A 13,505-nucleotide genomic window follows, 5' to 3' on the forward strand; every position below is an offset into this window, starting at 1 on the left:
AACATGAGTAGATTTAATATCCCTGTTATATTTTGTGTTGCGCTGCTTTGCACGCCCGACCAGTGTCTGGAGTGTCCGTTTGGCTGCGAATGTTTCGCCGCTACGCGCACGGTGAAGTGCGTCTTCAAGGATCTGCGCGCGATACCGCAGGGTATTCCAGGACACGCAAGGACTGTCATCATCACGGGGAACAACCTTTACCGAATTGGACCTGATTCATTCAGAGAACTGGAGAATGTCACGAATTTGATTTTGAGCAGCAATAGGTGAGAGGATATGGAAGTTTTCTCTGAACTACCTTACTGCACATTGCAGCATACCATTTAAGAGGTTCAGTATTTTTGTTCATTATTGATATTGGATATTATTTAGATATTGGATATTATTTTAATATTGATATTTTGCATCTTGTTTTTGTCCTTTGGGTTGCTGGATAATTTATATGAAAACATGGATCAACAAATGGTTGAGTTACAGATTAGATGTTATTTTATCTGTCCGCTTTCCTTCTCAGGATAACAGAAGTGGCATCGCATACCTTCTTTGCTCTGTCTAACCTGCGCCACCTGGACCTGAGCTGCAACCAGCTGTCCCTGATTCACCCCGAGGCCCTCAGCATACCTGGCAGCCCTCTCCAGGAGCTCAACCTCAGCCGCTCCCTGTTCAACTCCACCTCCCTGACCGACCTCACCACAGCCCTGCGCTGGGGCGGTCTGGCCGGGCTGCTCCGCCTGGACCTCTCTGGGAACCACCTGGTCCTCCTGCCCCCGGGCATGTTCTCCCACCTGCCCAGCCTGCAGCACCTGCTCCTGCCCAACAACTCCCTGGTGTCCATCTACAACGGCACCTTCTCAGGCATGGCCCGCCTGGAGGTGCTGGACCTCACCCGCAACACCTTGAGGACGCTCCGAGCGGACACCCTTCGAGAGCTAGCGAAGCTGGGACGGGGACAGGCCCGCGTCCTGCTGAGCCACAACCCGTTCGCCTGCGCCTGTGAGATCCTCGACTTTGTCGTCTGGCTGAACGCCTCCCGGGACCTGGTGGGGGACGTGGACGCGCTGCGCTGCGCCTCCCCACTGGAGTTCCGGGGTACGCGCCTGCGAGAGCTGGGGGTCCAGACCATCGGCTGCCACATCCCAGTCCAGGGAGAGGTCGCGGACCTCTCCCTGCAGACCTCCTACGTCTTACTGGGACTGGTGCTGGGTTTCGTCGGCATGGTCTTCCTCCTGGTGCTGTATCTCAATCGCAGAGGTATTAAAAAGTGGATCGTAGACATAAGAGACGCCTGCCACGACGTGCTGGAGGGATACCACTACCGCTACGAGATCGACTCGGACCCGCGCCGGGGACAGCTCTCCGCGGATGGACGTCCGGCGAGGATACAGGGGAACGCCCACTACGGACAGGCTCACCCAGATGAGCGTTTAGCACAGCCGCCTCCAGACACCTGTCTGGTTCCGATCCCCTCGGACACGCGGCTGAAACAGGTGTCCACCTCTCCTCCGGTTGATTTGTGATTCCGCCATGCCCCTCCGGGTCTTGGACTCCACCAGGCCAGAATAAGCTGGACTGAACTCAAACTCTTAAGTGATGTATATATACAGTACCTGTAAAATACATTGTGTTATGTATAATGATTAATGCCAACAGTGTCATCCTCACTGACCCTTTAGTGACGTTTAGTTTCAGAGGTACAACAGCAGTACACCCACCCTCAGGTAAAGTGGCTCCATGCTGACTATAGAAACGTCCAAAAATAAAATACAACATTTGTGATGTTGTCTGTTTTTTGTCCATTTACTCCATCATTTTCTAAAAAGATATTGAATTTCATATTCTGTTGTGTGGGAAAACTATTGAGGCCAATCTGGTTTAGTACACACCTATGTACAACCTCCAAAACTGGTCAGACTTACTTCCCAAACTTTGAACATTGATCTTTGCGATGCACGGTGTTGATCATGCATGTTGGCAAAACGGGGTTCCTTTATCATAGAGGTAGACACCCAATAGAGCTAAATGTTTTATGTAGGGAGTTATTTGTGAAATTAATCAGAGTGTGTGTGAATTAATAATACTAAGACCAAATAAAGCCAATAGTTAGCCACATATCCCCTGTTACATGTGAAGAAATCCCCATTCAGATGGGACCCTTCACTGGTACATCTGATTTATGAACCCAGATAGAGCAGAGGTAAGGTAAGATGATAGGATGTTGCTATGATTGTAGATGCCATGCTTCTCAATAAAACATGTTACCTCAGTGATATTGCTCTGCAATTTTCCTTCTGTTTTAGTTAAGCACGCGACTAGGGGGAGCTAGCCAAGTGACCGTGCCGCCCTGTCCCTCTCATGTGCTGTAATGTAATATTCTCTTCTGTTGAGGGGAGGTGATTAAGCATCTGCACAGAGGGAAAGTGGGACAGGATGAAGGATCTTTGTTGTAGTTGCACCTGCTGGCTCTGCAGCTGCATCTCTCTCTCTCTCCCTCCCTCTCTCTCCCTCTCTCTCCCTCTATCTCTCTCTTTCCTCTATCAATTCAACTCAAAGGACTTTATTGACATGGGATCAAAACATGTTTACACTGCCAAAGCAAGTGGACAAATTAAAATAGAAAACAAAGTAACAGATGTCAATCCTATACTGTAAACATTTTAAAGATGTTGAGGCATTGAAAAATGCTATATCACAAATGTACAGTGTTCAACAAAGTAAACACAAAGTAAAAAGTTATCTTAAATACAAGTGCAGTTTCTGTGTCACTGTTTGTCCTTTTCTTATCGCAAAAGGTCACACATCCTGCTTGCTGCTGTAATTGCACGTATCTCTGCCATATCTTTCTGCATTAGTCAACAGCCTCACTTTCTCATTTGTAGTCCTGTAGGCTACTCATTAATATCAGTACCTGGGTCTGATAATCTCTCTTCGCGGTCAATGCTTTGACAAAATGACCTAACTGTGAGAATAATAGACTATAATTGACCCTGTCATAGGCTATGCATTCATATCCGTCCTACTCCGTGACGTCACGGGTTACCTGTGGGTGGGTGTTGGAATTGGGACGTGTTCCATTCCACCACATTGCATCCCGAGTCTATTCCCCCCTCACAGATAGGCCTACTAGTTTACTGGTATAAATACGTGCGTTTATTTTCCCTGACTCCCACCGTGTTGTCTACACCTATCCAGTCCTATCAGATCTGTGAAGGGGAGTGGACGAGGACAGATGGGAGGGAACAACTCTCCGGAAAGGAACGCGCACCTCCGGAATAACCTGTAGCCGCAGGTAATAACCTACACGGGAAAAGACGAGAGAACACAACACTGTGGAATTTACCGAAAGGTGTTTAGACCCAGTTTGTTTGAGCTGGTCTACTTGTCCACTGGTCTACAGATTTTGTTGAAAATCTGCTTATTTCGCGTAAACCTTTAAACATCGGCTAATCCGCCGTGACTGTGACATCGATACAATCTTACCAATTCGATCAAAGAAGCAACTTTTCCGCTGGGACTTCCGTAGTTCTTACAGTGATCAAGAACAATCCACACAAATACAAACTATTTCCTCATATGCGGTATGTATCCGAGGTTAATTTCTTTACTGGAAATATGTCAAATACACTCGTGTGTTCTCGACAGATAGGCCTACTATAACAAACAATTGCCTTGCTGTGTAAATCGGCCCGACGTAGCCTACAAAGTGGAACATGAAATTGAGCAACTCTCCAAATAGAACTTGTGTTCAACTCATTCGCATTCAGCTTTAGCCTATTTATCAGTTGGGTTTCATATTTTGGTTTCATGTCAGTACTTCTGTTGTGGTAGCCTACAGTACCAAGTCTGTGAAGACATTTTCAGAGGTTTATAAGCCTATTTAAAATCGTTGTTGTCTTTATGTCAGAAGTGTAAGAGTTAGTTCTTTCCGTGGTTATCAAGTTATCAGGGTGTTCATGTTCTACTATCCTTCCCTCCCTGCTAGGTCCCAGCCGTACTGAGCCATGCCTGGCCACAGCACAGGGGCTCCACAGTTGTCCCGCCACCATAAGCCGCCGCACGCCGCCAACTCCCGGGGCGATGGGTACCGATCGAGCCGCGCCATCTCCAGGGACAGCACCACCAGCCAGGACTCCGCCTACAAGGACAAGGACCACCACGCCGAACACCACCCCCGTCACAGCGAGGCCCAGCACAGCCGCAGGAGCACCCACCGGCAAGCCAACGGACGAGGGTCGCAGACGCTGGGATTCATCCCCGGCTCGGCGGACTCGCCCAATCAGGGCCGGCATGCCTGCGGCTCCTGCGCCTCCATGGGCTGGAGTGGCTGTAAGGCCCTCATCTGCTGCGTCCTGACCTGCGGCTTCTACGGCAGCCGGGAGCCCTGCCTGCCCGTCAACGAGAGCTCCACGGACCACGCCAGCGGCAAGGCTGACCCCGAGCCGCGTCCGCCCGCCAATGGCCTGGCCGTGTCCAACCCCACCTGCGGCATCCCCCTGGAGACCGGCAAGGCCTCCCGACCCTCCAAGCTGCCCGCCAGCGACAGCTTCCGCTACCCGGACGTCCGCATTGCGGGCCAGACGGTGGTGTACCCCAGCCACGCCTCCTCGGCGCCCAAGCGGAGCCGTGCAGGCGTCCGGGCCGACAGCCAGCGTCCCATCAGCAACACTAGCCTATACTCCCGCGAGGACCTGGACCTGGACGACCTGGATGACCTGAGCGACGCCGGCACCGACATCGACTCGCTGATCACCAAGAAGCTGCTGGAGCTCTACGCCCTGCACCAGATCGACCAGCTGGCCAAGTGCACGTCGGACTCGTCGTTCTCGCGCAAGACCAACGAGATCAGCGAGCTCATCTACAGCATCGCGCAGGACTACAACCTGGAGGAGCAGGAGGCCGAGTGCCGGCTGGTTCACGGCGTCATCCGCATCAGCACGCGCAAGGGGAAGAGGAGCAAGAACCCCCCCCAGGACCCCCCGCAGAGACCCAACGGCAGGAGCGACGGAACGCTCCCCGACAGCGGCAACGACACCATGCACACCTACACCTTCACCAGCAGCGAGGGTGAGACCCGGGAACAGCCGCGGCCCCCCACCCCCCCCTCGAGGTTCCGACGCTCGCGTGTTTCGATCCCACCCGGCGACCGAACGCGGTTTGATTTCTCGTGGGTCTCGATCGAAACCGCGCTGACGCAAGTTTGGCTTCCGATCTGACCTCCCGCACTTTATTTCCTCTTATGACGAAATTAGCCTTCTATTCTTACCCAGCGTCGCTTCTGTAGTGCACCAAATATGCCGTGTCATGTCATCCACCCGTCTAGTGACTAATTTTTCTGTGGCAGTGCTCTATGGGTATTTCTTTTGTTCTTCTCATCCAAGATGGTGCCGATCACCACTGTGTGGCTCTGGGGTTAATAACACTACTCTCTCTGTGCCACAGTGGAGCCGGAGGTGAAGGTGTCTGAGCTGACGCCGTCGGACGAACTCGCCAGGAAAATGAGGAACTACAGCAGGAGAAGTAAGTCATTACTCACTCAAGAAATACTCACTTAATTTATTTATTTATTTTCCCACACATCATCTGGCCCTACGTGGTCGGTAGCTACTGTATAGTTGTCCCAACATACATAGTTCAGTATGTACAAACAATGTGACATGAGATGTGAAATGTTGAACGCGAGCCAAGATCGCAAGCAAAGCATGTACATCTCACAAGTACACGCATTGTTCTGCCCTTGCAACACTTTCATAGAGACGCGGGGTGTGTGCACCCAGACATTTTTCCAAAACAATAACACGCTAATAGGACACGACGATAACCAGTTTGATGAAGTCAGGTCTTCTCACCGTGTCCCGGAAAAACCGGGCACGGAGGGGCACGACTCCGAGGCGTTGTCCTGACCACCGAGCCGGCTGGCCGTCCAATCATAGGGGCTGGAGGGAGCGGTAGTCAGGGGCCATTGTGCGCCATCGCAGCTGCAGGTGTTTCCTCCCATGCTCCCTGCTCTCCGGTGGCATACCTGTGGCTTTGATGTGACTCCCGGAGAAGAAAGACCGCACATTCCTGTCTTTCTGAGTGTGCGGCAGTCCCCTGGTCATTAGCCTGCCTCCCGCCTCTCCTCCGCCACCTAACACCCGGCTACACCCCCCCTCAACCCCCCCCCCCTCCCCACCGTGCACCTTGTCCCACCATCCCTCCCAGCGCAGGGGAGGCATACCTCACACCTCACTTGAGCTTGCAGATCAGATCACGTTAAAATACCTGCCACATAATGGTCAATGGCGTATTATGTAATTTGGAGAGCAACTCGGATTGCAGATGGATTATTGTGCAATGGACTTTTTTTTTCATTCAATGGGGAGAATGTTAATGGGGTGGGTGTCCTGTAACAGAGCCTTTCAATGTAGAAACACACCTCTCTACATAGAAGGGGGGCGTCGAGGTCCCAAACTCGGCTGTCCAGACTTAGTTTTACATCCATGTGAGGTTGAGCCAGGGTTGCGAAATTCTCATAATATTCAGATTTGTAATCTTCCCATGGGACTTAATGTGAATTTATGGGAATTAACGGGAGTAAACGGGAAATTTGGGGTTTATTTATGCCACCTTGTCATATAGAGACATAAATTTACCTTGTCATATACAGACATAAATATAAACATTTTGTTTTGTCATAAGCAGTCATGCAGGCAAACATTTCTAATACACATTTTTGACTTTTTTTGTGACTAGAACCTTAATGGATTCTACAGCCCTGCTGTAGTGTGTAGGATGCAAGGAATTATCTGTGCATGTGATGGAAGAATGCACAGTGCATGCAGAGGGCGTGGCCTCAATAGCCCTGCAGTAGTGTGCGGGATGCTGGGAATTATCTGTGCATGTGATGGAGGAATGCACTGTGCAGGGTTGAAATACAATATAACCAATAAAAAGAAAGCAAAATGACGCAATATATACAGAATGGAGTGTGGTGAGTGTATACAGTGTGTGTGCAGAGTGTAGTGTGATGGATGTGTGATGTTTTGTGTGTGCAGCTGCCTATTGGGATCGGCGGTCTCGCCAGATCCGAGTATGACCGGATCACAGATAGAGTGGCCTATCGGGCCGCCGCTCCCCGAGGGTGGTTAGTTTAATCTCGGCTCGAGGGTTCGTCGCACCACAGCAACCCCGTCTGGTGTCGGAATTAGGTTTGCAAGCCGAGAGTCAAGGAGTTGTCTCTCCCCTTCGTATTGCAGCCCGTATGGGTCGCGCGACAAATCCTCAACACTTAGTAGGGGGTAGTTGGACACTAGGTCAGGGTTAATTGGCTACCAAATTGGGTGAAAACGGGATATAATCCTAAAATGATTTCATAACATTAAAAAAAAGAAGGAAAAAAAAGAGTCCCTTATTTTGTTCTCAATATTGTAGGCAAATTTTTCCACAATAAAGGTCAAAATGTCCCAAATTCCTGAGCTTCATGGTAAATTTCCAGAAAGTTTTCCGTCCCTATAGGTTGAGCCCTATCCACACAAAGCCGTAGTGTGAAGCACTAGCAACTGATCTCTCCTACTTTGAAGTGACAATGTTTTCTGTCCCTCTAACACCCCGTGGCTTCCTCAGAAATGACTGTCCTCTCTGCTTCCCCCCCACCAGTGTACTCCTCCAGCTCGGCCGTGACCTACTCCCCCTGCCAGCACGACATGGAGACGGACTCCTCTGGGGCTCCTCTGCTGTATGTCCTCTGAACCAGAACATGTACAGTTCACTACGTCTCCACGGGACTAGACCGAGGACTGGAGGTTGTAATCCACCCAAAGGACACTTCTTCTTTTTATTTTTGTAGCTCCTTCCCGACCATCCGGTTCTCTTGGTCAGAGGACTTCTGTACTGACTGAGCAGAGTGCTTTACTGTAGTGGACCGTTCTGCTGTGTTTCTCCCCGGGAGAACCTGCCCTTCAGAAGCCTGGGACCATCTGTGAGACTGACTCAGGCCTAACGTTACACTGCAGGAGGAGAGGAGATGGTGGAGCACCTACCAGTGCGTCCTAATGTCTCAGCCTGCTGCCCTTCCATGGAGAGCTCAGGCACACATGAACATCAGGAAAACAAGGGGATTTAGACAGGGGAGAAGTTGGACTTGGAATTTATTTTGATGTATTTTAATTGCATGCTGTTTTACAAGTTATTTTTATACTCCTGATGTTATTGACCTTTCACTCCATGTCATAGAAGAAGAGACTTTAGTACACTCCATGCTTTTTTTTAAGTCTACTGGTAAGAGACTGACCCTAACAGTCAGTCCCTGTGTGTGTGTGTGTGCTTGCCGTGCGTGTGTGTGAGTGTGTGTGTGTGTGTGTGTGTGTGTGTGTGTGTGCGCGCGTGTGTGTGTGCGCACAACTGTATTTACATATGTGCCGATTGACTCTCTATTCTCCTAGTGTTAAGTTGGGTACTTTTAAGCCTTTTTAGTTTTGTACATACACTTTTTCAAAGTATAAGTTCATTCTTTTGTTGCTTAACCATTGGGGGCATTGGGGTATTTTTTATTCAATGTATTTTTTACCAAAATAAAAAAAAAAAGAAGAATATATCCCCCATGTATTTTTACTATCTTGCTTACAGTACATGAGTATTAAATAAGTGTTTTTCTTCATATTGGAGCAGCTCAGTAAGTCAGTATTGATGAGGATCCTATAGTTCTGTGATGCTTCACAAGGTGAGGCTAGAGTCGGCTTTTTAGTGTGTATTTGATGTAATTCCATTTAATTCCATTTGACCACACTTTCACCTTATAAATACGTAGCCATCATAAAAATGTTATTTTACTACACTTTCAGAAACCATGCTTTCACCTCGTATACCTCTCTCCTCGAGAGCACTAGTGCACTGTGTACATCCTTTTAACACAAGCCATTACTGTAGTCTTGCCTGCTCTCTCTCTCACTCACACACACACACATTCAGGTTCAGAGTTCCTTCTCCTCGTTAACAGCTGCTGCCCCCCTCCTAGTCTTGTCTTTCTCTGTGTATTTCTCAGATTACGGTGCTGTGAAGCTCTTCTCTCCCCTAGGTGTGTGTGTTGTCAGACTGGCTCTCTCCGCCCTCAGCTACAAGGGGAACTTGTTCGTCTGGTTCTGGCCAAATAAAGGAAAATAAATCCTCCACTTTTTCTGAGTAGTTCTTTACATAGGAGAGGAGCACAACAGAAAATTACCCCTGATATTTCAAGTTCATTTCTGAGTGTACTGAAGCCATTTTTGTGTTAATGTTGGAGAAGCCAGCGTTTATCTCGATCTGTGCAGCATGGTGTTGTTTACCCCTGTGTCACCCCTACACTGCTGGCTCACCCCCCCCCCCACCCCACACCCCCACCCCCGACTAACACATTCCTGTTGGACCTGTATGAAGTGTCATGTAACCTAAACACTAAACAACAGAAATCATTCAGAACTAAAATCCTTTCTTACCTGTTCTGAACTGAATTAACGTATGAACCTCTATAAAACAAATGGATCTCTATAGGGAAGATAGCCTGAAGTTACTGCTTGCTGAATTTGAAAGCTACAGACTTCATTCAAAACACAGTATTGATACTATTTGAAACATTTTAACTGCCTTCTCGACCTAGATCCTAGACTTGACGCCATTTTTGCCACACCATGATATATAAGGCCACTACTCGCACCTCCTTAATGGGATATCCCATTATCTAAGTCACTACAGTGCCCCACCAAACAGGACAGCATGTCCAACACACACTTCTCTATGCCAAGACCCTCACTGAAACACATCACTAATGGCCGTCCCACTTGTGACACCAATGTATTTGGCAGGGTAGGTTTCGAACCCATGACCCTCACCTGCTTTAGAGGCAGGCACACCAGCCTCTGCTACAAATAGGGATATCCCATAAAAGATGGATAGATGGACGGACAGAGAGGTAGACAGACAGACGGAAATAGGTACTTTTAATGGCCTTATGAATAGGGCTAGGTATCGATTCGAATTTCAAGAATCGATTAAAATCCGATTCACAAGGTTCAGAATCGATTATGACGATTCGATTCAATATCGATTTGGTTAGTGTTACTAACTTTTTGTTGCTGTAATCTTAATTACATGACTGGCAAGTTATGCAACACATCAATACTATGGCTGGGTATCGATACTGATTTCCAAAAATGAATGAATGAATGAATCATTGAATGAATTAATGAACTATTCATTCTTTCATTTATTCATTCCTTCATTCATTAAATAAAAGATCGATTTTGGGATTCATGAATCGATTCTGAATCATTTCTGAATCGATTGATCAATTTTTTTAAATCCAGCCCTACGGGTTTCTAGGTCACAGGGTGGTGCAGCTGTAAATATGGTGACTCGTTCAAGGATCTAGGTCTAGCAGGCAGAGTGAGTGTTGTGTCACAGATACAGAGGCGTGTCTCGGTGAGGGTCTGTCTGTCTGTCTGAGGCCCAGTCCCAATGTGCACCCTTACAGACTCATGCATTAGGGCTCTCTGGCAGACATTTTGAGTCCTTAAAGGAGTAGTAAAGGGAAAAATCATGTTTAGCCCTGTTTTAAGGTTACTTATGATCATATATAATGGTTCAGATCAAAAAGTTGACAAAACTAGCACTTTCTCAAAAGTGCTAGTTTTGTCAACTTTTTGATCTGAACCATTGTATATGATCATAAGTAACCTTAAAACAGGACTAAACATGATTTTTCCCTTTACTACTCCTTTAATGCCCCTTACCGTAAATCTGCACTTCTGCATACTTGCCTAAGGGAATTACCCTTCATCGTTGTGACGTGAAACACGGAGTTGCCTGATGAACGGCCAGTAAATCACAGACAGATCAACCAACCCTAACATTCACGTTCCAAAACAAAATAGTAGATGTTTTCATGTTTTCAGATGGACTTGCTTATCTGCACAAGTAGCCTTATAATTATTTTGGTTTCAATATTTTTACGTATAGCTATCAACCCCATGCATTTGTATAATTTGATTTGTTTGAAAATATGTGCTATGTTTATAAATTACTTAGATTTCTGTTGCCCTAAATTATATGATACCTCCGTTAAAAGCTGCATGACTCATCCATCTCGGTACAGTATTCTATGAATTGAAATTTTCAACATGAATAGCCTATGGAAAGAGTTGTGAGGTGCAGAAATGTTAGTCATCACAAACAAGAATCACAGGCAGTAGCTCGCTTATGACAACAACATGAAATGATTTCAACAAGTTGTTTTGATGGTAACACAGAGGGCTGTGATAATGTAAAGGGGATTTGACTCAGCCCAAAATTAATTTAGCCTACATGTAGGCCTAGGCCTAAAAGAAAAACAACGTAAAATTGAAACGAAATAAAAAGTCCCAAACCCACAATAGTAAGAAATGTGTTTTGGCATCAACGTAACGTGATGTTGCAAGTGCTGTCCTGTCCCATTCCTTTTATACCATCTCGAGCCCTTGCATCCATACGCGCAGTTTGACTTTTTGATCAGGGGGGGCAGTCAGTCCCAGCCACCCCCTCATCAAATAGGGATTATAATAGCGGTAAAAATACGTGCCCTGCACGAACATTGGAATGCACATATTCTGTTAGAGCTGCATGATTGACCCACAACATTTCAAAACAATGCTTATTCTTTCCAATATCCAGTTCTGTTCAACTGCGCCTCCTTTCTCTTAGGTAATGTCTGCACTTCATGTCTTTCATTGTTCGAAAACTGTCTTCACTTTGTGAGTAACAAAATAATATTAAATATTAACAATTCCTGTAGATACTGCAAACAGTGACAAAAGTAAAAGGTGAATGGCTCCTGACTGCCTGGACCAGAGCTAAGCAACACTCAGATTATGGGCCTATATTCATTCACAAAGGCAAGAAAACATAGGCCTACGAATGTTTCAAAGCCTAGACTATATGAATATTTAATTAATTAATTTCATTCAATCAACGTGTTGAATAGCCTGCTACTGAAATATGCTACATGAAGTGTCAACATTCTTGTATCAAGAATACAATATTATGATTGAAAACGCCCACAAGTATTAAATACTGAAGATAATAAATTAGACCAAATAAATGCTTTTAGGCAGAGTTTACAGACTTTTTATTTCTTTATTAAAACAGAATGTATGCTACGCCTTTCATGCTTCAATGTCGGGATGTGTCATTATAAACAGCGTATTAGAATCCAGCAATTGCCTCTTCACATATAGCCTATCTGCATTTATATCAAAGAATAATCACCAAAAGAATAATACTGCGTGCATAATCGATTTGACAACTGGACAATGGATACGTTGCACCGCAAATATCCAGTATCCAACAATTCGTTCATGGCTAGCAATGGTAGGCCTATGCAGCTATGGGATTAGCTCATGTTTGGGTTGCTGTCAAAGATGCCACTCCTATGTTGCTATAGCCTACAATTATCAGAACAATATTAACATTCAGTTGAAAGTTTTCCATCCACCCATAACTGGATGAGGAATAAGCACAGCAAAACGATCAATTCTCACACAAGCAGGAGCCAGGCTGTTCAGTGCATTTCTCCAATCCGGTCGCGACCCAGTCTCTAGAATACATGTTTTGGACGCGTTGCAGACAGTTTGCACATCTGACCACCAGGGGGGGCAGTGCCCCCCCTTGCCCCAGCTAATCTGCGCGCCTGCTTGCATTCTCTCGCCCTCAACCCCCCCAAGCCCCCAGGAATCGAAATCTAAAGTGAAGGCCTATTGAACCGCGCCATCTTGGCTAGATTTGTAGTCACTTGGCTATTTCCGGTTACTTTTGACTTGCGCAGTTGAGCTTCTCTGGCCGACGCGCGTCCACGAAAAAGTTCACATTTCTCTGAAATGTAGACGCGCGTTCCCGGCTCTCCCCGCTTTGATTTAGCAATGAAAACCGGCTTGCATATTAACCTGTTTTTGTCAAATATATCAATTGGAGAAATTATTTTTTGATCCTGGCATCTTAGTTTTAACAAGTTAAATATATTTGAACATGTTTTGTTTGCTAGTAGATGGTATTCATTCCGTTCGCGATAACGTTATTGCAGCCAGGCTAAATTCCTCCAGGGAGCCAGTGACAGGCGAGTTGAAGAGCTTCACTCCCCGCCAGCAGGAGCTCTGGCCGCGGCTACCGCATCTCGGAAAACCCGCTGAGTTCGTGGCTGCTATTTCACACTCGCCCTTGATCAATCCCAATACCGATCCATGGTAATAATGAATCAATCGTTCAGATCAGATCGGCAGTGCTGCATGCATGTTACAACATCATTGTTAGCTTTATTAACATAACCATAGCCTACATTTATCTCTCTAACGTTAGGCTATCCATCTTACACCAGTCGGCCATTCGATAGCTGGAAGCGGTCAACGCCAACGTTGACTGAAAACACCCAAACTCAGTGTATCGTTTCATCTTCATGCTACACATCAACTCCTTTACATTGTATGTGAATAAATTCCTGTTATTCTAAAAATATCCCATTTCTGTCCATT

The 13,505-nt window shown here is 46.6% G+C and overlaps 2 protein-coding genes across 2 annotated transcripts; both read left to right on the plus strand.

Moving 5' to 3' along the window:
• Positions 1-3: 3 nt before the first annotated feature.
• On the plus strand, positions 4-1,517 carry LOC311312477 (trophoblast glycoprotein-like; the record flags this gene model as incomplete). The annotated part of the gene is made up of 2 exons (XM_084442439.1): positions 4-266; positions 515-1,517. The coding sequence occupies 2 exons, from the start codon at positions 4-6 to the stop codon at positions 1,515-1,517; spliced, it is 1,266 nt and encodes a 421-aa protein (XP_084298565.1).
• A 1,941-nt stretch (positions 1,518-3,458) lies between these two features.
• On the plus strand, positions 3,459-7,826 carry kdf1a (keratinocyte differentiation factor 1a). The gene is made up of 4 exons (XM_084442399.1): positions 3,459-3,575; positions 3,980-5,061; positions 5,437-5,514; positions 7,633-7,826. Exons 2-4 carry the CDS (start codon positions 3,999-4,001, stop codon positions 7,722-7,724), a joined length of 1,233 nt encoding a protein of 410 aa, XP_084298525.1. The 5' UTR covers positions 3,459-3,575; positions 3,980-3,998; the 3' UTR covers positions 7,725-7,826.
• The last annotated feature ends 5,679 nt before the right edge of the window (positions 7,827-13,505 follow it).

This window comes from Borostomias antarcticus (assembly GCF_949987555.1).
Source record: "Borostomias antarcticus genome assembly, chromosome: 8".
NCBI lineage: Eukaryota > Metazoa > Chordata > Actinopteri > Stomiiformes > Stomiidae > Borostomias > Borostomias antarcticus.